Source organism: Sturnira hondurensis, unplaced genomic scaffold (assembly GCF_014824575.4).
Source record: "Sturnira hondurensis isolate 20B ecotype Veracruz unplaced genomic scaffold, ASM1482457v3 Scaffold0022566, whole genome shotgun sequence".
NCBI lineage: Eukaryota > Metazoa > Chordata > Mammalia > Chiroptera > Phyllostomidae > Sturnira > Sturnira hondurensis.
This window is the reverse complement of record NW_028095197.1, coordinates 16,482,674-16,508,834: the sequence shown is the minus strand read 5'-3', so window position 1 is coordinate 16,508,834 and position 26,161 is coordinate 16,482,674. Positions and strand designations below refer to the sequence as shown.

At 37.5% G+C, this 26,161-nt stretch overlaps 1 protein-coding gene across 1 annotated transcript in view; it reads right to left on the bottom strand.

Annotated features, from left to right (window-relative positions):
* Window positions 1–26,161, bottom strand: part of RAD23B (RAD23 nucleotide excision repair protein B) — a 50,898-nt gene that overhangs the window by 3,793 nt on the left and 20,944 nt on the right. Inside the window, exons 2-9 of the mRNA XM_037035682.1 lie at window positions 25,238–25,319; window positions 22,607–22,686; window positions 19,406–19,674; window positions 15,656–15,711; window positions 7,869–7,996; window positions 2,924–3,056; window positions 872–999; window positions 1–171 (exon numbers count right to left, since the gene is read on the bottom strand). Coding sequence (XP_036891577.1) covers window positions 1–171; window positions 872–999; window positions 2,924–3,056; window positions 7,869–7,996; window positions 15,656–15,711; window positions 19,406–19,674; window positions 22,607–22,686; window positions 25,238–25,319 — 1,047 coding nt within the window. The remainder of the gene's footprint in view (window positions 172–871; window positions 1,000–2,923; window positions 3,057–7,868; window positions 7,997–15,655; window positions 15,712–19,405; window positions 19,675–22,606; window positions 22,687–25,237; window positions 25,320–26,161) is intronic.

Genomic DNA, 26,161 nt, shown 5'->3' with positions numbered 1-26,161 from the left:
CCTTTCTATAGCTTCTTTCTCCTGAGGCGTTACTTGGATGTAGTTCATGTGGCCGCTTCCAGCTTCCGCAACCCCTCCACTGCCACCTCCACTGCCCCCTCCTTGACCACCAGCTTCTTGAACTGGTTCGTTTAACATCTGAATAAAATGCTCCTGGTGTTGGCTAATTTGCTGCGGTGGTTTGAAGGGCAGAGAAAAACAATACATTGATATAAAACATCTCCAGGAAAATAAGAATTCTACATACAAATAAGAGAGAAGCTGTAACTTTGCAACTGTAATATTCTGGAATGGTTCTAGATTATTTAGTCTTTGGAAGGATATGATTCCTTGTGTATTATTAAAGAAGCTCAGTTCTTGAGTTAGATAAACAATGAAAAATTAAGAGAATTCAAATTATCATTCATACATGTACCCTGCCAAAAAAAATAATCAATGTTAAAAAACTACTTGATGACTATAGGAAGAGACAAAACCCATGTATGTCTTCCACACGAGCAAGCAGTACAGTGATGTATAAACTGAAATATTTTGTGACCTAAGTACGAATTAAGCCTACAAGTGTATTTTCTAAGACCTGGTGGGTGCTACACTAATAACAAGGTTGGGAAAAAAGACAGTTTCTTTGCTGAAGAATTTCTCAGATTCCTCAATAAAGTAGTTCCCAAATTCACCATCTGACCAACTAAAATCAACCGAACCTCCACGCCCAACTCTGTTTTCTGGACATCTATCTTTATACCGTATTCTACTGAGGCAGCAGCTCAGAGGACTGGTTTAACACTGGTGGAGGGGAAGGAGTACTCACTGACTTTTTCAAACTGTGACACACACTCTGAACCCCGTTCTGAAGTGAGCCCTGGGTAGTCACCTGTAGTAGCTGAGGATTTTCCCGACCTATCTGCTGCAGCAGTGCAGGAAGCAGAGAGGGGTTCTGCTGAATAATTTGTCTCATCTGTTGAAACTGAGGCTGATTCCGTAAAAATTCAAGGGGATGTCCTAGAATACACATAAATATTTTTAAACAAAAGTAGCAATTACATACATAAAGAACTGGCTCAATCATAATTTAGATAGAAGACACTGAAAAGTAAAAATTACGTAATTTGAGTTCTCAATCAATCTTGAGCTTAAATTCCTGGGAAATTCAAAATGAGTGGACAAAAGTAGGTTTACAGCTGTTTGCATGGAAAAATACAAATTAATAAATAGTAATACAAGAATAAATTCAGCCCTGGCTAGTGTAGTTCAGTGGATTGCAGGCCTGTGAACCAAAGCATTGCTGGTTTGATTCCCAGTCAGGGCACGTGCCTGAGTTGCAAGCCATATCCCCAGTATGGGGTGTGCTAGAGGCAACCATACATTGATGTTTCACTCTCTTTCTTCCTCCCTTCCCCATCTCTCTAAAGTAAATTTTAAAAATCTTAAAAAAAAAAAAAAGGAGAAATTCACCCTGGACGGGTAACCCAGTTAATTAGAAGATCATCCCACCAAACCAAGGTTGAGGGTTCAGTCCCTGGTGAAGGCACAGACAAAAGGCAACCGATGAACAACATAAGTGGAAGAACAATCAATGTTTCTTTCTTAAAAAAAAAGACCCCACAAAAAACAATAAATTAAAAAATAACACCTGTTTTTACATAGTCACAACTGTAAATCTACTTTTTTGCCCACTCCTGTATTTAATAATTAAAAGTTAAGAGTTCAGGTTTGCAGATCAGATGGATTTTATTAATGCAAACTCAATTACAGTTAGAATTTTTTATTATGACCCTCAAATTTCAAATTTATAATGTACAAACACTTGGGATAAGATCCCTTTATAATAATAAATACTAATTAATAATGTGAAATAAAGTATAAGATCTAGAACTTGTGACTTTTGGGGGTGGTGGTGCTTGTCTGGTTATACTATATAAAAATCAACATTTGTATATAAAAGAATTGTTTTTGAGGTTTCTAATGGATAATGAGAATTTTTTAGATGTTATTTCCTAAATTTTAATTCAAGACAATCATTCAAATTGAAATGACAACATAAGACGGATATTTATTTTTCTACGTGTAACACCAGCTTTACAGATGAAGAAAACAAGAGTCGGAAACTCTTGTTAGTAAGTGTTGCTAGAAAGAGCAGCCCCTCCATCTGAACCAATGTTGTGGCTTCTTCTTTCCACCCCCATGCTGAATCTCAAGAAATGAAAAGCTAGTCCCCTGGGAGAACGTATACAGAGTGCTTAGAGCCGTGGCTGGTGTAGCCCAGTGGATTAAGTACCAGCCTTCGAAATAAGGGGCGGCAGGTTCAATTCCCAGTCAGGGCACATGCCTCGGTTGCGGGCCAGGTCCCCTCTAAGGGATGCCTGAGAGACAAGCACACATTGATGTTTCTCCCCGTCTCCTTCTCCTTCCCTCCCCCTTTCTAAAAATAAATACAATCTTTAAAAAAAAGAGCTTAGAAATTTCTGTCAACCAGAATTGACTGCCATAATTAGAACTAGAAAATGTATCAAAGACTGGCCTCTTCAAAATTAAGTTTGAATACTTTATGAATATTCAGAAGAATGATGGAGAATACAAGTAATTCCTGGGCCTATCTAAGACTTCGCTTTGTAGTCAAACTTTTGGCAATAGAAATCTGAGTATTGGCCAGTGGACACTTGAATTTAATTTGTTTCTACCTCTTGATACAAGAATTTAAACCTCATGAGGTTTTATTTCCCTGGATAACCGCTATGATAGTACTGGCTTTGAAATTATACATATTTTATGACATTTAAAAGGAGAGAAAGAGACAAGGTGAGCAACCCATCGGAAATAGCTTCAGAATACTATGCTCTTTACCAAAACTGGAGCAATGAGGTTTAATACAAGCAAAAATATCTTTCAGAGCCATTTCCTCCCCATCCAAAAGATTCCACTTTACCTCCAGAACTTGTTGTGGTAGTTGTTGCTGTCGTAGTTGCTGCAGCTGCAGCCACCGAAGACTGAGGAGCCCCCGTAGTAGCTGCTGGAGGGGGGTCAACCACAGCCTGACTTTCTCTGTCTCCGGGAATTCCCTGTAACACAATGCCCAAGCTTTAAAATATCCTGTCATTTAAAGTTAGTTAAATTATTCAGAGTAAAATATTTATTAATATATTTAATAGCCTTGTCTAATTTCCAAAAGCATCACACAGATGTCTGTTTCAATTAGAACTGAAGAATCAAGTCTTACCTGAAAGATGCATACATTTAAATTTGGTTAGAAATGGCCTGAGTGTAGTACAGAAGAACCCATATGGCTACAATATTGGGGTGGCCAAAAAGTTTGCTCTATTTTTAAGTAAAAATAAAAGAAGTTTTTTATTCTCGCCAGTAACTTTATTGAATAACATATTCACTGTTTTGTTCCACCAGCACCTGCCATCTTTCAGGCAATTTTATAATTCCATCTCCCCAAGACTTTTTATCTTTTTGAGCAAATAATTGTTCCAGGCGCCTTTTGTAGTCTTCCAGGGAATTAAAATTTTTCCATTAAGAGAATTTTGTAAAGACCAAAAGAAATGAAAATGCAAAGGTGCAATGTCTGATGAATATGGCAATGAATCAGAACCTCCTGGCCAGGCTTTAAGTTTTTGCCTGGGCATCAAAGAAACACATGGTCTTACAATATCCTGATGGAAGAGTATGCATTTTCTGTTGACTAATTTCAGACGCTTTTCATCCAGTGCTGCTTTCAGTGGTCTAAGTGGGAGCAGTACTTGTTGGAATTAATTGTCTGGTTTTCCAAAGGAGTTCATAATAGAGGACTCCCTTCCAATCCGACCATATGCACAACACTGCCTTCTTTGGATGAAGACTGGTCTTTGGTGTGGTTGGTGGTGGTTATCTTCCTTTGCCTCATGACCTCTTCCATTCCACAGTATTGTCAAGTGTCTACTTTTCATCACCTGGCATAATTTGTTTTAAAAAATAGAATATTTGGCTCTGGCTGGTGTAGCTCAGTGGATTGAGCGTGGGCTGTGAACCAAAGGGTCACTTGTTCGATTCCCAGTCAGGGCATATGCCTGGTTTGCAGGCCAGGTCCCCAGTGGGGGCCATGTGAGAGGCAACCACACATTGAGGTTTCTCTCCCTCTCTTTCTCATTCCCTTCCCCTCTCTCTAAAAATAAAGAAATAAAATATATATAAAAAGGAACATTTTCATTTCGTTTTAGTAGATAATTGTATGCACAAATACGGTCCAGGTCCCCCCCCCCTCAACTTATGTGGAACCCAAACATCAAAATGATTAACATAACAGAGCTGGTGCAAGTGATTTTTCAACACTTGATTTGGAGAGTGTGAGTATACTGGCTATCTCCCACATGGTATTAACATTGATTATTGTCTCAATCTGATCGATGTCAACTTGAACTAGTCCACCTAGCAATGGAGCATTGTCCAGTGAAAAATCTCCAGCACAAAACTTCACAAACCACTTTTAATACCTGCGATCAGTCACAGCACCTTCTCCATACACAGCACAAATCTTTTTTTGAGTTTCAGTTGCATTTTTACCTTTCTTGAAATAATAAAGCATGCTATGCTGAAAATGTTGCTTATTATCTTCCATCTTTAATGTTAAAATGGCTACACAAAAATTCACCAAATTTGATAAGTATTTTTTAAAACACATGCCGATATGCCAACAGTCACAATACAATCTAACAACATTGTGACAAGTAGAGGCGCCATATGGAAAAAACCTGATGAATCTTCGGCCAACCCAATACAATGTAATACTGTCTAACAAAACTTCCCAGGATGATGAAAATATTCTATAGCTATGCTGTCCAATAAAATAGCCATTTAGCCACATGTAGCTACTGATAACTTGAAATGTGGTTAATGTTACTCAGAAACTAAAATTTTAACTTACTTTTCATTTTATTAAAATAGCCACTTGTACTTAATAGCTACCTTATCAGATAGTACAGATCTAAGGTATACCGTATTTCACCACGTATAATGTGCACTTTCTTGCCCAAATTTTTGAAGGGAAAAAATAAGGATGCACATTATATACATACAGGTAGTACCTGACTTACCTCTGTATCTGGCTCTTGTGTTTTGTAAATACTTGTTACCTAAAATTTCTTAGACCATTGTATGTATGAAAATCAATGCAAAAATTCCTTTATAATATAAAAAACAAGTATCTAAATATAAACAAATAAAAAATTGAATTAAGAAATCAAAAGATTTTTTCCCCCTGAAAGTTTGGGCCAAACACATCAGTGTGCATTATACACAGCAAAATACAGTAAACAAATTTTGTAATTCAGAAAGAACTGGATTTGTAAGTCTAGCATTAAGATCTTACAAAGAAAGGTTTTGACGCACAGGTGGCACTTCTGAAGCGACCCCCGGCGGTGGGGCGGGAGGGACAGGTCTAACAGAGACAGCAAGTGATGACAGCGACCAAGCAAGAAGATCACCTGTGCTGATCCACGGTTCTGAGAAGCATCATCCAGAAAGCATCACACATTAAAAATTAAAACTGATTATTCAAAACTTACAAAAACAGGTATAGAAGAAACTTAAATAATTATTCAGGTGATGCTTTTTCTAAGGTAGCAGCATTTATCTCCTGAAGTTACAATATCTTAAAACGGCACTGGAAGACTCGAAACACACTATTTTGATGAAAATGACTTATAGAACTTCTCATATACAACTTATAAAAAATGTCTTTAAGACATCTTCACAGAATTTGGAAGGAGAACAAAGAAGGAAACGTTACATTTGAATAAAAGACTATAATGGGAAATGTTTTCATTTCCCAATAAATCTGAAGCCAAAATTGTAAACATATAATCAAGGCTTTTGTAAGGTATAAAAATGTCTAATCAGTATGCTATACACCTGAAACTAATATAATAATATTACATGTTGACTGTAATTGGAAAAAGAATAAATACAATGAGCTGAGGGTACTGAACAGCAGGGAACAGCTGCCTGCATCAGATGACCCTTCAGGCACTGAAAACAGCAAATGCTTTTGAGGGAGCTAATTTTTTTATGCCTTGAAGTTTCAAATCTACTAGATAAAAACATGACTCTATTAAACTGATGGAGAATTCCAAACCAGGACTAAATGAAAGTCATTCTATATAAGGAAAGGCAGTACTTTAATAGACCATGTGGGGTTTTGAAGGGGTAGGAGGGAGGAGTAACCACAAACAGATCCATAGTGGTTATAAATCCAATGATTCCTCAATTCCAAACAAACTGATAAAATGAACCGCCAGCATTTTAAAGACGCTTCTCAAGAGGACAATGAAAAAGGACATTCAAGCTCTGGCTGGTATGGCTCCGTGGGCTGGAGTGTTGTCCTGCAGACTGAAAATGCCACAGGATCAGCCCCAGGTCAGCTGGGGGCACACATAAGAAGGCAACAGAGCCACGATCCCCTCCCCCACCGCGCCTCTAAAAACATGAAAACTGTCCTGGAGTGAGGATAAAAATTATTTTAAACATTAAAACTAATATGCTAATAACAGGTCTATGACTCTCACATGCAAATGAGTTCACAAATGAAGTGGAGGCAGAGACTCACGACTACGACTCTCCTGAAACTACTATCTGAAAGGGCGTTTCTAACGAAGCACAACCTGGAAACAAAGGAATGGGTTAACTGTGGACGGTATATCTCCCAAACAGACAGGATCATGGATGATATTCAGGGCAATTTAGACTTCGATAATACTTCAAAACACTAGACAAGTATAGAATGAAATGTTAAAACTAAAAAATATTAGCCCTGGCTGGTGTAGCTCAGTGGATTGAGCTCAGGCCTGTGAACCACCTGATCGTGGTTCGATTCCCAGTCAGGGCACATGCCTGGGTTGCAGACCAGTTCCCAGCAGGGGATGCATGAGAGGTAACTATACACTGATACTTCTCTCCTTCTCTTCCTCTCTAAAGATAATAGTAAAAAAACCCCAAAAAACTAAACTAAAAAATATTAATCTAAGATTATTCGAAAATTCTACCCTATTATTTTAGCCCACGCCACATCTGGAAAACCAAGACATTTACTGTCATAAAACATCAAAGGTTTTAACCCATGCCCAAAACAACCTATTTCTCAAAAGCCTTATGCCAGTAAAAACAGTAATTTAATAGAAATCCCCTCAGCTGCTACCAACTATAAACAAGCTAATAATTCAAATATCAATGAAACTAGGCAAATAACTTTGTACGTTAATTAAATGTGTAATACTGTCAGGTAACAGTGAGTGGATCAGAAAATGGTGAATTAAAGAATCTATGATCTAAAAGTTTTCCTAATCCCTTGTGAAAATATGGGATCAATCTGTCCAGATAAACCAGATTATCTTAATTTTTTAAGTGAAATCTCCCAGTTAAAAAAAATCATCGATTAATTATAAAAATTTAGAGTGTAAGTCAAATAAAATGTGGGTTGGGCTTCTAACTTAAAACTTTTGCTCTAAATAGTATATTCAAAATTATGCCGGCAGCCAATAAAGCTACTAAAATGTTAGATTACATGGAAAAACAAACCCGTACGTGCCCAGGCCCCCGACAAAAGCTCTCAGTCCAAACCCCGAGGACATGAGTGCGGCAGAGGGACCTGCTCCAAAAGAGCCAACTGTACACCTCCACCAGCCACGCTGTTCAGTAACTAAAAATAGTATCAAAATCTTTCAGGACAGGTAATTTTATCAGCACAAAATGTTAACATACTAAGAAAATGAAAGCATTATGACAATTATCTAGCATATATTATTATTCTACTGTGAATCGTTACTGTTCCTTTAAAATCACTGTTTCTTTGGGATACTGGTCTTAAAGCACAATGAATAAAGTAAAGTGTTTCTCACCATTAACAGATACTCCACTGCTCTGTCAGGGTTGTTGAAACTGGCTCTCAGGGCGGCAATCACTTGTTCTCTTTCATAGCCCATTGACATGATCTCGGTTACCATATTTTCATAAGACTGACCAGTCACTACAGGAGTGCGGGGAGGGAAAAGAAAGGGAACATTTAGTGACTCAACATTCTCCACATCCTTACTGAATGTATACAATGTTTCAAGCACTAGAGTGCTAGGAATATGGAGATGAATTAACACTATAAACCACAACATATACGCGGTAGGCAGAATAATGGCCCTCCTGCCCATCCCTGGAACCCACAAGTATGTTAGGTTAGCTGGCAAAAAGGAATTAAGGTTGCTAATCAGCTAAGTAGGGAAATTATCCTGATTATCTGAGTGAGCCCAATGTAACCACAAGGGCCCTCTAAAGCAGGAGGGGAGAGAATTAAGAGGGTCAGAGAAACAGAGGTGAGAAGTGAGGACAGAAGCATGGTTGGGGGTGCGATGCTCCTTTGATCATGATGGGGCAGGGGGCCATGAGCCAAAGAGTGTGGGCATCCTCTAAAAGTTGGAAAGAACCTGGAACAAATCCTCCCCTCGAGTCTCCAGAAGAGAAGGAACACAGCCCTGATTTTAGCCCAGTGATTTAATCCCTTAACTTTTGCCCAATAAGCCTGGGGTCAGACTTCTAACATGCAGACTGTAGGGTAGTAATAATCTGTGTTGTTTTACACTGCTAAGTGTGTGGTAACTTATTACAGTAGCAACAGAAAACTAATATAGTATGTTTAAGGACTACAGTAAAAATATCAGGTACAAATGTAGCACAAATAAAGATTTATTTAGCAGGTTGGGGATGGCAATCTGGAAGAAGAGACAGATGAAATGACTTTTGATAAGAGAAGCATTTCAAGCAATCAACTCTGCCATAACAAGTTGTTTTTCCTTTTATCATCCAAGCAGAAGGAGAAAGGAGGTTAAAGTTAAAATTTCACATCCCATACAAAGTTGGTACAATGACCCAGACACAGTAAATCACGTTTCCCTCACGTAAACTCTCTGTTCTTCCACTTGTGTTCTGGGTACCATTCCCTTTCTTGTCTCCCCAAAGAACTGGGCCTTTTAGTTATTGCCTATTTTGTCCATTTTCCACCCTTCCCTCCCCACTTAATCACCCTGGTCAGCAGTTAACTGTGTCCTTGAATGTCATCCTAAAAACGGAAACCTGCCTCCCTTGAACACATCCCAGTTCTCCTGCAAGAACTGGTCCATTTGTCTGCATTCTTCCTTTAACAGCCCTAGATGTCTGCATGCTGTGTCCACGTCCTCACTTCCACTCGCTCCTAAACCAGCACCATATATGACTTTGGATTTCTAAAGATTCTCCCCTCAAATGTGTCCCACCATTACCTGCCAGCTCCACTTCTTCTCCTTCTTTTTTAATCTCACAAGAAATTTTTTTAATTAATGATTTTAGACAGAGAGAGAGAAGAGGGGAGGGATGGGGAGAAAGGACAACACCGATTGGTTATCTCCCATTTGCATTCTGACTGGGGATCAAACCTATGATCTACATATGTGCCAACCAGGAATTGAACCTGTAACTCTTGGTGTACGTGATGATGCTCCAACCTCACTGAGCTACCCAGCCAGGGAGCTGCTATTTGAACAAACGACACCAATATCCAACCCAAGTACTCGAACCAGAAAACCTTGGTGATTTCAATTCCCTTTCCCCCTTGCCTCCACATCTAATCTATTAGCAAATCTGGTAGGTCCTACCTCTAAATTACATCCCAAACCCATTCAGTTCTCTCTTTTTCCACTGCCTTCACTTAAGACCAGTCCAGAGCAATCACTAGTCTAGATTAAAACTTGTTTCCTCCTCTCCTACCCACAAGCCTACAACTCATTCTTCAGGCTGTTGCCAAAGTAGTAAGCTTTAAAAAGAGTATCTCATCTCATTTCGGGCTCCCAACCCTCAACAATCCTCCGTACACGACATCCCAACCACAATGATCTTCTCCAGTTTACTTCACAACTCACTGTTCTCCTGCCCCAGGACCCTCACACACACCAAGCCTCTGTGCTGGCCAGTTACTTTACAGGCTACAGTTCTCAATTTAAATGGTACAGTCTCGGTGAGGTATTGTTAACTATCAAGTGCCTTCTTTTCTTTTTTTTTTAATGAAAGCCGTTAGTTTTTAACGTATCATTTATCATGATTTGCAATACATTTCACACTTCCCTCTGCCCTCATCTGAATGCCGGTACAAGGGACTATATTATTTTGCATTAACTGTTTCCTTGACACCTAGATGACATTCATCAGTTGAATGGCTTTTTTCCTTCTGTGGAATTTTAAATAAAGGCATGTGAGTTATGAAAGTACAGCTTAAAAAACTAATTATCACTAAGCAAATGTGGTATTTGAAAGTTTGTTTAGGATCATGACTTTTCCTTCCCCGTTCCATAAAAAAACTTTAAAATATATGTCTACTTTTTAAATTACCCCTGATACAATGCTGGCACAAAGCCACTAAAGAGCAAATATTCTTTCAGTAATCTCGTCCCAGACACAAAATTCAGCATCCATAAGAACAAAATTAAGACCGGTAAAGTATCAGAACGACACTGCTTTAACAGGCTGTAGCTCTGTGAGAAAGCCCACTTTCCTCTCCTTTAAAGGTGAGGCTGAGGTGCAGAGAGAGCGGGACCCTGGTACCGATGGCTACAAAGTCATGGTGCAGAGACACGGTCACGGGCTGTCAGACCCAGAGCCCCCACGCCTAGTCATTATGCTAGAGCTTCCGAAATTATGCTTCATATTTAATCAAGTTATTAAAAAATCACAAAGAAATGACTCAGCAGTCTTGATACTTTCTAATTTGTTTTATTTATTTTTAGAGAGACGAGAAGGGAGAGAAAACTGACGTGTGAAATACATTGATTGGTTAGCCCTTGCATGGCCCCAACCGAGAACCTGGACCACAACTCAGGCATATACCCTGACTGGGAATTGAACCGGCAATTTTTTGGTTTGCAGGCCAGGGCTCAATCCACTGAACCACAACAGCCGGGGCACTTTTTAGATCTTAAAAGTACAAAGAAAATTAGGGTCAATAGACAACACAAGACAGAGCTAAAGAGGTTACAGAAGTAGTGATGAAGTACCTCACGTATGTCATAAGAGTGAATTTTGAATTTATCTTTTACACCACCTAAGGAGCTATGAAATGAACTAACAATGACCTCATTAGAAAGTCTACTATGCCAGAGAATAGACTAGTTAGAACCAGGTAATTAAAGAATATCAGTGAGGTAAGAACATAAACTAAGGTGATGACATAGCAGTAAAAACAAATATTCCACAGACTTTGGGTAGAAGGAGCAACAGAACTAACTCCCAGGCTCACTAGGCCATGAGAGGCAGAGGGTCAAACAATGATGCCAGCATTTTGGTAGAGGGTGGACGATGATACATGCAAGGAAGGGAATAAAAAAGAATAATCGAATGGGGATTAATAGAAGAGTCACCTGAAGCCTAAGGAATTTGTAGAGGTTATAGGTTTTCTAGTTGGCAGTTTACGAATGAATCTGGGCCCTAGCTTGTGTAGCTCAGTGGATTGAGTTCCGACCTGAGAACCTAAGGGTCACCATGCAGGTTCCCAGTTAGGGCACATGCCTTGGTTTGGGGCCAGGTCTCCAGTAGGGGGTGTGTGAGAAGAAACAAAATGATGTACCTGTGGCACACTGATGTTTCTCTCCCCCTTCACCTCTCTCTGAAAATAAACAGAGAAAAAAAGCCTTCTCAAAGAAAGCATTTTTTAAAAAAGAGAGAGTTTTGGAGCTCACAAGGAGATGTGATGTGAGTTAAAATTTTGAGAATCCTTATAGAATAGTATATGGGAATTCTGCTGGGTTGGTCGAAAGTCCATTATGTTTTTACCATAAAATAAAAGATACATTTTTCATTTTCACCAATAACTACTGATTTGGATATTTTGAATATGTGGGCTCTCTCCCGCTATTGGCTTCTAGTGGGTGGAGGCCAGGGGTGCTGCTAAACATCTTCCAAAGCATAAGACAGCCCTGCAGCAAAGAATTATTTGGCCAAAATGTCAATAATACCAAGAAACTTTGCAAACCAATTTGCCATGTTCCATCAGTCAAAGCACCTTTTGCATACACTGCACAAGTCTTTTTTTTTTTGCATTTCAGTTCCATTTTACCTTTCTTGAATAATAAAGCATACTATGCTGAAAATGTTGTGTATTTTCTTCCATCTTCAATATTAAGATGGCTACACAAAAATTCACCAATTTTGGTGAGTTTTTTTTTTAAATGCACACCAGTACGACAGCTGTCACAACATTGTTTCATATGAAGTTAAAGACAACTAACCACTACTAGAGCCATACTACAGAAAAAATGTAATAGACTTTTTGGCTAAGCCAATATATAGCATATGGTCTGCCTGTCATTCCCATAGTTTGAAATTTGAACTAAGTGTAGAGCAGAAATGTAAAAAAAAAGCACACGTTTAAAGTTTGGGTAAAATTAAAATAATTAACTAGAGAAAGCCTGAGAAGAAACAGAGTTATGAATCAAGAAGAGTGGTATCACAGAGGAAGAAAGCGGAAAGAAGCAGAGTATCAATGTAAAGACTGGTAAGTGAAAGATTAAAGAGTAACTGGATCCTCAAACCATAAAGTTGAGAATGGCCGTTATAGCAGATAAAGGATGCCAAGGTAAGGCATCACCATCAGCAGCTACAGGAGTGTACGCCTGGGCTGGTGCTCGGTAGCATCACTACATTTCTACTGATGCAGCAGTGGCAATAACCAGAGCCTTCAGCAGGATCGGGGCGAGTGCCAGCTGGTTCTAGCTCTGAGGCTACAAAGCACTTTACTGACACCTCGGTAATCAATCTCCTTTGGCCCTTCTACTATGTCTGCAACGATTTCCTAAGATTAAGCCTTTCTCTGTTTGAAATACAGTGATTTCTGTTTTCCTGATTGGAGATGAGCTAATACTCAGTTGATAGCAGGGTAATCCTAGAAAACAGTTTTTCAAAGATGTGAAAGTGGGTTTGGTACATCCAGGTGATTTTAGGTTGATTATTTAAACAACTATTCTGCTCCTGTATGCTGTGGGCAACCCAGTGTGTCATTTTCAATGGTAACAGGGTATCATGGAGTTCAAGTCCAATCAGGTCAGAGGGCCAGCCAAGATCTTACAAGGTGCTACTGCTGTTGTAATTCTGCTGGTGCAGCAGCTAAGCAAGGAATGCAGAAGCCTGTATGTCCCCGAAGCTGCTGTTCCCTTCTACTGCTCTTGGTCTTCTACCTCTCCACCATTTCCAGTAATACAGAGTACCAAATGGCACAAATGGGGGTGTCAGCCAGTAGACCAGAAATTAGCAGAAATAGCAGGACTGTACCAAAAAAGTTACAATGGAAAAATGAAGAGGGCGGAGGAAAAAACTGATTTTGACAGACTAGGTGTAGAGGAAAGGTGGAAAGACATTATTAATTAGGATGCTCACAGAAATGATTGAGTATGGTCGCAAAATATAGGAAAATGTGAAGGTTATGCAAAGTGAAATAAAGAAAAATACACAGGGAATCAAGAGTGAAGGGAAGGAAACTGGGACTCAAATCAACAATTTGGGACAGAAGGAAGAAATAAACATTCGACTAGAACAGAACAAAGAAACAAGAATTCAAAACAATGAAGACAGATATAGGAACTTATGGGACAACTTTAAATGTCCCAACACCTGAATCACAGGGGTGCCAGGAGGACAAGGGGAAGAGAAAGAAAGTGAAAACTCACTTGAATAAACAATGAAGGAGAACTTCCCCAATCTGACAAAGGAAACAGACAGGCAAATCCAGGAAGCTCAGAGTCCCAAAGAAATTGGACCCACGGAGATACACTCCAAGACACATCATAATTAAATTACTCACGATTAAAGATAAGGAGAGAATCTTAAAGGCAGCAAAAGGAGAAAGTTACCTGCAAAGAAGTTCCCATAAGACTATCACCTGATTTCTCAAAAGGAACCTTGAAGGCAAGAAGGAGCTAAAAAGTACTCAAAGTCATGAAAGGCCAGGACCTACATCCAAGATTACTTTATCCAGCAAAGCTATCATTTAACATGAAGGGCAGATAAAGTGCTTCTTGACCCAGATAAGCTCAAGTTAAGGGAGCTCATTATCTCGAAGCCCTTATTATATGAAATGTTAAAGGGACTTATCTAAGAAAAAGAAGATTAAAACTACAAACAGTAAAATGAGAACAAACTCACAATTATCAACAACTGAACCTAAAAAACAAAAACAAAAACTAGGCAAACAACCAGAACAAGAAGAGAAGCACACTGGAGATCACATGGAGGGTTATCAGTGGGGAGGGAGGAGAATTGGGGGAAAAGGTACAGGGATTAAAAAGCATAAATGGTAGGTACAAAATGGACAGGGGGAGGTTCAGACTGGTACGAGAAATGGAAAAGCCAGAGAACTTATATGTAAGACCTATGGACATGAAAGAGGGTAGGGTGTGTGTGGGGGGAATGCTGGAGGGAGAGGGGGTGAAGGGCAGAGGAGGACAAAGGGGAGAAAAAAATGGGACAACCGTAATAGCATAATCAATAAAATATACTTTTAAAAAGTTGGAGTAAAAAGGTATTTTCATGGCAAGTATAATAGAAGCAACAAGGTATAGATGAAAACCTTACAAGGCCATAAACTGAATAAAGGCTGGAGGTGAATAAAGATGAAGTTTGAGATGGTTTTAGTAACATTTTATACTCATTTCAAAGACACTCTGTAATAAACTTGTACACTAAACAAACTTTGTTAAGATCTCCTTAAAATTCACATTTGGAAAATATAACTATTTGCTTTAAGGAAAGGAGTATGCTCAACTCTAACAGTGTAATTTAAAGGATTCAATGTCTATTTCCAACCATATCAAAGGATCTACAATGCACTGTGCTAAGTACTGATAAAATAGGTTGAACAGAGAAAGACAAATACCATAGGATTTTGCTTATATGTGAACTCCAGAAAGCAAAGTAAGCGAACAGACAAGACAGAAACAACTGACAGATACAGAGAACAAAATGATGGCTGCCAGATGGGATAGCGACTGGAGGGCTCGGCCAGAAAAGTGAAGAATTAAGAATTGGCAATTATGAAATAGTTGCAGGGAGGGGAAGTACAGCTTAGGGAACATAGTCAGTCAATAATATTGGAATAAATGTATGTGGTGCCAGGTAGTTACAAGACTTATTGGGGGTATTACTTCATAAACTATATAAATTTCTAACCAATACATAGAATACCCGAAACTATATAATATTGAATGCCAACTGTAATTGAAAATTAAAAAAAGGATTCAAAGTATAAAACATTAACTTACAAAGTCTTTAGTACATTAATTGTGTGAATCAATCATTGAGCAGCTTTACTGTAAGCAACCATGAAAACTAACACTTTATGCGCTGACTGGCGTGGCCCAGTTGACTGGGAGTCATCCCACAAAGCGAAAAGTTGCTGGTTTGATTCCTGGTGAGGGCATATGCCTGGGCTGTGGGTTCGGTCCCAGGTCGATGTTTCTCTCACATCGATATTTCTCTCCCTCTGCTTCTTCCTCCCTTCCCCTCTCTCTAAAAATAGATAAAATAAAATCTTAAAAAAAAACTACATTATCATGATCTAGAAAAATAAAACTTACACCTCTTCCCTATCTCTTATAAGGTTATTTACAATGTAGATACTTACCAAGTGCACTTGTTGCATCTTCAAATAGGTTTGATCGAGAAGAATCTCCTGATGTACTGTGAAAGTTATTCAGAACATCGTATCAGAAAACATGTAAAATTTACAGTGAAGTTGAGTAACTGGTGCTCCCCCTTCTGGGAGCACACCTGTGCCTTTACCTTCTTCCTCCTCTTCTCCTTTTACTGCCCAAATTTGAAGGGACCCCCACAACACTTGCAGCCGGGGGAGCAATGGGTGCAGCAGCTCGTCCTGGGTTAACTCCCTGAGCCTGTTCTCAGGGTCCCCTTTTCTCCGACTTTCCAGTGAGCCAACAGCCCTGCCTTGGCTCACTCCTGCTGCTTCTCCTGTCCTAAGTCCTTCCTTGTTTCATAGTTTCGTAGCTGTCTAATTTCTAAAGAGATTCTTTGATTTTAATTAAAAATAAACATGGGGCTACAGTATTTAAGCAGTCTTTTAAATTAAACCTTCAATCCTTTATTCATAACATTTATGGCTTGAGAATGTTAGTACTCATTCTGTTCTGCAAATCCATTGCTTAAAATGTTCAAAAATATAAAATAACATCTCACAGATAACTTACTATCTAAGGAACAAAAAAAAAAAAGATGCACAACTATTTCCTTGAAAAAGTTTACACAAGAAGTCAAATAATCTGTGTCAAGCCACAGGAAAAATGCCAATAGGAGTACATGATAAGTAGCACACGTGGAAACTGCATAAGGCTAAAAAGGCCTGGGAAGTCTCTACACAGCAGAATTTCAGTTACATTTTATAGGTAAGAATGACCATAAAAACTTGGGCAAATCCAAGTTGTAACTGAAAGGTAACCAGTTTAAAGGGACTAACATAGTACACTTTTGTTGTGAGAAAACTGTGGGTGGCACAGTGAAAGCATGGGAAAATACTTAAATTTGAATTCATGTATTACTTTCTAAGCTCAGTTTTTTCATCAACACAATGAGGTCAATAATAGTATCCACGTATCCCAAGATGTTGTATGTAGGGTTACTGATGGTAGAGTGCTTAGCAAAGTGCCTGGCCTCATAATATCCAATATGATTACTATAATCCTTTGGTATAATTTTTAAAGTATCTTAATTAACTATAGGGCCTGGACAAATAATGCCCCCTTTCTATTACAAAATCTCCTATTACAAAATCATAAGCATGTAATTCTGTAACATAATATCATACTCAAGCACACCATATGACATTTTAGGTAAAATGTTCAAAATAAAACTATAAATTATTACACACATATTATTACCCTACCAACCACGCTCAAGGAGGCGTTACTTCTGCCGGACCCTGTAGACAGTACAACTAACATGGGTGGAAGGCAACACTTCAAAAAGAAATGTATATTGGGAACTAATTCTCCTGCACGAGACCCCTGCCCAGAGACAACCACTGCCACCAGTTTCTACACAACAGCCACTTGTGCCCTCTTTTGTGTGTTTTATTTAACAAATGTTGCACGTCAGTACAAACACAACCACCTCAAGTTTTCCCAAGACATGCATGGTATTCCATTTAATTGACGAAATTAGGCTCTTACTAAGGAATTTTCAGTTTGGTTGCCAAGATTTAGATGCTTTCTGTAGTCAAATCTATTAATTGGTCCCCTTTCCTTGACTTTTTGGTTAAGATGATTTCAGTGGTCTCAAATTCTATCTTTATCTCACATAAAGTCCCGATATGTATTTGGTCTGCTTCCAGACTACTGTCTCTCACTGAGAAGTCTTTTTAGTAAGAGCTACTCTCAAGAATAATTTGTGCTATTTCTGCACATTTTAACATTTTTTTAAACAGTACAGCCAAGACTGAGGTATCATTTAACCATCATTTTCATTCTTGATTTCACTCACCACTTTTCCCCTCCCCACCAGGAGAGGAAACTGCTTATCAGTGCATTGTTCCTTTGCTACTGTTTTTTCTACACATTAATATGCATACCCATTGAAAATGTACAATGCTGTTTGTGGTTTTTGTTTGGTTTATGGTTATTACCTATACTGTTTTGAAATTTGCTTTTTCACACTTGATAACATAGCCTTGAAACCACATTCACTTAATACGCATATATACTGCATACTTTAACTGGCTCTGGTACTAGATATTAGGGCTGCCCAAACTTTAGGAAGCCTGAGAATTCACCAGGACAGCTTGTTAAAAATACAGACTTCTGGGACCCACCTCCAGGTAATTTTGATTTAAAGGTCTGAGGTGAAGCCTAAGAATTTCAAACAAACTGCCAGTGATGCTGACACTGTCTACTCACTGCCACACTTGGAATAGCACTGTTCTCCAATAGGAGGAAGTTACACGGTAAGTTATTCCCTCACCTTACTAATGAATATTTAGGTTGGTTACAATTTGTCCTCAATTACAAACAATACAATTCTTGTGCACAAATGCAATTCCTCTAAGTTAGCTATCAATCTTAGAGAATGAATTGAGTGGAATTTGCACTCCAATAGTTTTTAAAGAACAAAACTGACCTAAGAAACAAATCCCTGATAATAAAATGCCAAGCCAGTGGTAATGACAAACTTTCTTTCACCCCTCAAATTCTATCAGAATATCTCCTGATAATTATCTCACTAACTTTTGTGGTTTATAGGGCACTAAATGTTTTATGGCACAGATAACGGGACTGAGGCACAGTTAGGTAGTGTATTTTCTGAGTTTCTCTCATCTTTCCCTACCTGTGTTAGCCTTCTTTGTGGTGTATAATTTTGGAAATAAGAGTAAATATTTGGTGCACAAAGCCTAACTAAGGGAACAACTTCCGGGTCTGCTCTTCTGGGTCACTGACCATCAACTCATTTATGCAACCCATAGAGGTCTGAAAAGGTAATCCTGACTCTTAGGATAGGGGAGTAAAACTATAGGAAGTCCTAGGAAGAAACAAAATGGATGGCGATGATAAAGACATCTGAATGAATGGTATTAGAATCAGCACATTAAAATGTATTGGTCAATTCTAAAATAGGAGCTTAAAGCATTTAAGGAAGTAAGATATAGTGTACCAACTCCAGACATTCTTAATTATATTTACAATGTTTAAATGGTTTGGAAAACCAATTTGTTAAAATTTTAAGTTCTCTCGCATTATACAGAACTGACCAACAAGCTTTTGATGTAATAGCTTAGCCTGATTTTGGATCGTCTTCCACCAGGTAAAAGTGTTGAATGCATTTTTAACTGTACAAAGGAGAAATATCAAGTTAGGCAATGGTGTCTGAGAACGCCTAACGGAAAGTATAGGAGGCAGGCATAGGGAAACTATTTTATTACCTGAGCCCATGCTATCCTTTAGGGAATCAACTCCTTGAGAAGAGGCCCCAAGTGAGCAATGAACCAGGTGATTCAAACACCTCCTAACATGGATGATTAGGTCAGACATAGAAACCACACTTAAAGGCAGAACACTAATATGTCAGCTACCATATATATCGTAATTTTATCATTGATCTTCTTGGTCATTTGATTTTTACATGAAATGAATAATGACTCCGATCCTCTTTCCCTTTCCCTCTAGAACAAGAAATGCAGAGTACACAAATCTGGAGTATAGAAACTTAGACAAAAGTATATTGTTTTCTCCAGAGTTCAAAGTTTAGAAAAGGTTTAACATAGGATATGGAAAGTTAATCTGATCAAAAACAATAATCAAAATACATACATCCATGAAATTCTAATTACGGGCATACTCTGAGATACCATTTTCTAGAATCCAGTTCTCACCTGTCAGTTGATGTTGGGCTAAGAGCCACTGGTGTTTCTGCCGGCTTCTCCGCAGGGCTCTCCTGTTTCGTTGCACTAGCAGGTGCAGGCTCAGAAGATGCTGTCGTTGACGCTGGAGTGACAGACGCAGGTGTGGGAGTGGGAGCCAGAGCGGGGGTGGGGGTTGGGACCTGAGCCACAGCTGGTGCCGTGGAGGAACTAATTGTGGCCGTGGTGGCAGGATTTGATTGCTGAGTTGTTGTCGGTGCTGGTGTTGTCACTACTTTGGGCTAAACATAGTAAAAAGCAGCATAATGAATGAGATAAAATACTACATTATTACCTGATCTCTAAGTACAAGAAGCTACAAACACAACACGAATAATACAAACTTGTAACTTGAAAAAAACTTTGTAAAATGACATAACAGTCAATATCAGCACTGTGAATCACCACTGGTGTTCCTCTTTCAAAGCTAATGAGAGTAACATATATTAACTACCAACCTCAATTAGCTTTAGCCAACAGTTTCAGCCTTCATAGCAAGCTAATATGAAATAAAAATTATTTAAACTGAAAGATATTAAGTACAAAGATGTTAACGGAACTTCTGACCTATGCACGTAGTTAGAAAGAAAACTAAAGGCTAAGTTATAATCACACACTCTGAACTTTCTGAACTAGAAGCAGAACCATAAAGATTCCCACAGAACAAAAAGCAATTATATATGGGTAAAAATCATACTGTTATTTACGACTCTCTTCCTTTCTCTAAGGCCCATCAATGCTCACTACCTACTTAGTTTATAACTTTTCCTAATGACAAAAAGTAACTGTTCTGATGGAAGATGGGAATTAAAATTCAACAGCCTGCTCTAAGATAAAACAAAAAAAGCAATGCACTGGCATGTGTGGGTCCATTCGAGCCAATAGAGTGCATTAGGGAAAAAGTGGCTAGTGCAAGGTAGGGGGAAGGAACTTTCAAAAATAGTAATAGCATTTACTTCCTCCTTCCCCTATTCTAGGAGTCCTGCATTTAGCTCTGTAACTTTTTAAACTGCCAATTTAATACTCTGCAAATTATTAATATTTTAAAATGCCAATCCATATAAAAATGTAATTTCAATGCATTATGTCCATTTAATATTTTCCTTAAGACCATTTGTAATCAATATAATATTGTAACTAACCTTAAGGTCTCCGTTGCTAGAGTGACTTAAGCCTTGTTCCAGACAGTACTAAACCCACCTCACTTTTTGAAATTCTGCTAAACTTTTGATCTTATTGCTTTTCCTGTCTCTTCTTTGTAATAAGGCAATTTCTCGTTGCTTCTATAATGCCTAATTAGAGCAGTCTTCTTTCCCATCTAATATCTGCCCCCTACTATTACCTTGAAAATAAATCAACCACCAATATCATTGGAATCCTATGTAAAATAAAAAAAGGCTTGGCCCTGGCCAGTGTGGCTCAGTTGGTTGGAACATCATCCCATATATTAAAGGACTAGGGGTTCGAATCCATTGTGGCACAGGAGGCAACCAATCAATGTTTCTCTCTCTCTCTCTAAGATCAATAAACATTAAAAAAGGGAGGGGGGCTTGGTTCCAAATAGTTATTCTCCAAACGCATGCATCTATTCTGAGACCTACCCTGCTAATTCTTAGTTATGTTCTAATATTCAAGGTTACTATAATACTAAAGAAAATAACACCAGAAACAAATACATATCCAGATGTGTGGCCACCGAATTTTCCATTATGTACCATGTATGATAAAACTAGATGAGACAATGGAATATTATTCAGCCCTAAAAAGGATAGTAATGCTACAACATGGATGAACCTTGAAATAAGTCAGTCATAAAAGGATAAATAATGTGTGATTCCACTTACGTGAAGAATGTCGAGGTGGAGGGATGTGGATGGCAAGGTACTGTTTAATGGGCACAGTTTCAGTTTGGGAAGATGAAAAAGTCCTGGAACACTGATAGTAGTGATGGCTGCATAGCACTGTGAATGCACTTAACGACACTGGACCACACTCTCAAAAATTTGTTTTCAAGTCCAATTCATGTAAAGTGTTGCTTTTGTGTCTCAGTATAAAGTTTGTAGTAGTTAAAATGTTATAAACTCTATTTCTTACTGCATATATCAATTATTTAGGACTTTAAAACCCACATTTATTCTATTTTTAGTCTTTGATAAACTGGTTTCTAATTTAAAATTATTTTCAGTGCTACAAGTAAAACTATTCTCAGATTATGACAATTCAATCCTAAAAATCAATGTCATGAGAACTTCCACAGCTGTCTTAACTCTTTCATGCATGCTTATGTATTATTAAATAAGTATATAAATAAAATATCTGAAAGAACCTATATTTATTTTTGCTTTACAGAAAACCTTTGGCTTTTGTAACTTATCCCAAATATATTTTAGTCTAATGAATCACAGAAATGTTCCTGTTAAAAACTTACTCATAATAATCATTCCATCATTTTTTCAGCTGCCTTTTCCTTTCTGGTTTCTCAAAACCTATCCCATTAACTAATAAATATCAATGAAATTATAAGTCTACTTGCGCCTTGTCTTTGCTATAAAACCTTGAGAAGAATATGAGGTATAGTACATAATTTAGCAAGTCCATTTAAGATAACCTTATGAAAACTACAATAAGAAACATTGATTCAATTTCCAAGAACCACATTTTCTAATAATTACATAATCATTGGATTTACTCTGAAAAAATTAATGATTTTTAAAAGATTTTATTTACTAATTTTAAAGAGAAAGGAAAGGCAGAAGAAAGAGACGGAAACATCAATGTGTGGCTGCCTCTTGTGTGCCCCCTACTGGGTATCTGACCTGCAACTGAGGCACGTGTTGTGACTGGGAATTGAACTGGTTTTTCGTCTGTAGGCCAGCAGTCAATCTACTGAGCCACACCAGCCAGGGCTGAAGCCTAACAATATTTAACATGCCATTCTATATATCAATTGTTTTAATTTACTTAAAATTATGTTCAAACTACAAGTTTATAAAATTTTAAATCAACTTTTGGTTGATCCAAGGTAAATTATTAAAACCTTTAGAAATAGTAATTACACGCTGCTATGGATGCGCATAAACTATATTCACTCAAAAATGTAAGGGATGGACTTGAAATCATTGTTACTTAAAAGCTCACGTGCACGAAGATATACAAAATAATGCTAAAACTTACTTTTGTCACCATAACCACCACAAAGTTTTTCTCATCAATTTTATATTCTTTTAGAGCAGTATCATCATTGAGGATTTTGCCTAGTATGCAAAGTGGAAAAAAAAAGTTATTTAAGGTACAGTAACCTCTGCCTTACCATAACAGAAGTTAAATCACCAACATCAATTCTATCAATACTTTCCCCAAAAGAAAAACATTAACCAGTAAGCCAAGATAAAATAAAATATAAATGGACGTGACTAGTTAAAAAGGCATAAGCATTTGACTAAAAGATAAATGCATGTAGTATACACAAACCCCAAGCAATTCTTTGAAATTTTAAAAAATTCTTACTTAAAATAATAGACTTGCTGGTTAAGGAAATATTAACTAGATCCTAAGAAAGGAAATTATGAAAACAAATAAAATTGGGTATTGAGATTGCCCAAGGGGAATAACCTATAACCCCTTTTCTTGAAAGGAAAGAGAAAAGAACAAATTTCCTGCTTCCACCAATAACCAGGTATCTGGCAAAACAAAAATGTTCCAATGCTATAAAAGTAAGATACTCATAATAAACTGTACTTTAATAGTATATAGAAATGACAAGGTGATACAGAGCTGGGTAAAACATAATGAAGTACAAAAGACTTTGGTAATACTGAAGGTCTAATGTTAGGGCAGGATTCCTTCAAATTTCTTTTTCCTTGAACTTAGTTTTCCATCTTTAAAAGTTACTGAATAATAAGCTATAGGCATGAAGATGGACAGGAAGAGTTCCTCTACATGGGACCAAGAAACAGTGAACTGGCAACCAGAAATTCTAGTTTTGTGTCTGCCATCAACTACCTGCTTCTTTAGACTTCCAGTTGTTAATTTTGGGTTAGTGTTTTCTTTAACTGTTAAGAAGATATTAAAAAATCTCCATCTAGGAAAAGATAAGAATCCACGAACCATCCAAGACCCACCTTACTGACATCTACAATGATGATGTTATGTTGATTGTGAAGAACAATGAAAAGCATTTTCTCCACAGAAGTACAATATTAAAAGTCTATTTTCAAAATGCATTTTCCTGGTTAGTAGTAAGGTCAGTAATGCAACTTCCTATTCATATCCTTTGTCCCTTCTTTAAATGGGTTATCCTTTCCTTATTATTTTCTAAGAGCTCTTTATATAATCTGAATATTAACCTTTTCTATGCTTGTCATTTATTTATTGTCTTTTGACATAGGTTTTCTATATCCTTTAGTCATTCTCTAGGTATTTTATTTAAAAAGTTAAAAAATGAAATTTAATTTCATAGAATGATCCCAAGTACATAAAAAAACATAATCAGTATATATAGTTTCATTTTGACAGATTAAAAAAAGGCTCAGATTGACTAAAAATACAAAAGCTGGGGAAGTGGTAGTCTCCTCAACAAATGATGCTGGGGAAAGTGGAGAAGCAGAACTGTAAAACTAGACCGCTCTCCCACACCACTCACAAAAATTAACTGAAAATAAAGCAAAGACTTAAAATCAAACCTGATACTGTAAAATTCCTAGAATTAAATGCATGAAACCCCAATAAATTTAAGAAAAAGGAAAAAGGGAAGAGAAGCTCATCAATATTGTCCTTAGCAATAACATTTTAGACATGAAGCCAAATCACAAACAAAAGGAAAAAATAAACAAATGGAACTACACCAAACTCAAAGTTTCTGCACAACAAAAAAACGAACAAAATGATGGAAAGGGAACCCTTATACATTGTTGGTGGGAATGTAAATTGGTCTAACCATTATGAAAAATTATACAGAAATTCCTCCTACGGGTATATACCCAATGAAAACAGGATTTCAACAAGATATATGTACTCTTATGTTTATTACAGCACTATTTATAGTAGCCGAAATAAAAGAAACCACCTGAGTGCCCAACAAAGATGAATGGATAAAAAAACGACACGCACACAAAATAGTATTTGGCCACGAGAAAGGAAGATATCCCCCCTTTTATGACACACAACATGGATGGACTTTGAGAATATCATGCTAAGTGAGATTATGTCAGACAGAGAAAGACAAGTACTGTATGATATCACTTATGGGTGGAATCTAAAAAAGTAAGACCAGTAAAAAACAGAGTTCAAAGGAAGTTACCAGGGGACTGGTTACCAGTGTGGGCAGGGGCTGAGACTCATGGTATGTAACGGCACACACTTGTAACTAGCAGTACGTAAACCACAGAGACACAATGCACATCATGATGAATACAGACAATAATATTGTACTACAATGACACCATGAGATAAATGTGGGTACGTTATAAACAAATCACTATAATGAAGGTATCTAACACACCATACAACTAAAACTTACTATGTTACACATCAAATTTATTCAATAAAAAGTTAACTTAAAAATATAAAAATTTACAAAAGATTAAACAAAACTAACCTTATTAGAGATGTGTGTGTAGCAAATGTGAATAAAGGGGGACTGAATATTAATACACTCAAATGACTGCTTGTTCACTGCTTCTGTGTGTACAATCATGTTTCTGACAGAATCAATCTGTATACACTACCATTCATAAAATGACTTCCAAAACTAAAAGATATCACTACAGTAAAGAAAACGGCACATTTTCAATATTCAGTCCATACCTGCATAAATTAATTTCTGACCCGCTACAGGAAAGGCATCTTTCCCCTTTTCAGATTCGATCTTCTCTTTCAGTGCTTTCACCTATAGGAAAAATAGAGATTTTTGGGGGGGAAAAAGTTAAATGACAATGACAATCCAGATATCCAGAATCTGATAAATGATGCAAGAAAAAAAATTTTATACACATTAATTAATGCTGCCAAAATCTTAATGACTGTGTCCTCACAACATTGTACCAAAAGACTCACTGTTAAGTTAACCTATATTATTAGGTATGACAAGTACAGACTTTGTTTTACCACCATTTGTTACACATACATAGATATTTTAAATACTTTACCAGCTGAATTGATAAATTTATTTAAAATAAAGGTTCAACATCAAAAAGTCTGGCTCTCATAAAGGTTATGGGCTTATTTCCCAGAGTAAGAAAGTAAAGGTCTAAGAAATAAAATGGCTCCATCTACAATAAAAGTTAAGTGTGAGCCCTGGCTGGCGTAGCTCAGTGGATTGAGCACCGGCCTGCGAACCACACGATCGCAGTTCCATTCCCAGTCAGGGCACATGCCTGGGTTGCAGGCCAGTTCCCAGCAGGGGACTCACGAGAGGCAACCATACATTGATACTTCTCTCCTTCTCTTTTTCTCTTCCCCTCTAAATATAAATAAATAAAATCTTTTAAAAAAGTTAAATGTGAAATGTTATAAGGCAAACAATTCACTGGAAAAGTGGGTCATGTTTCATTATAATTACCAAAGGGGGCTTTATAAAGACCAATTAAAAACATAACTTCTGAGGGAGGGGCCTTGACATCATATCTTTAAAAATCTTTACTACAAACAGTTCCAAAGTTCAAGGCTGAGAATCACTGCACTCCTTAAATGATCTTAAACAGGTAGCTTGGTTTCTCTCAGCATCTACAA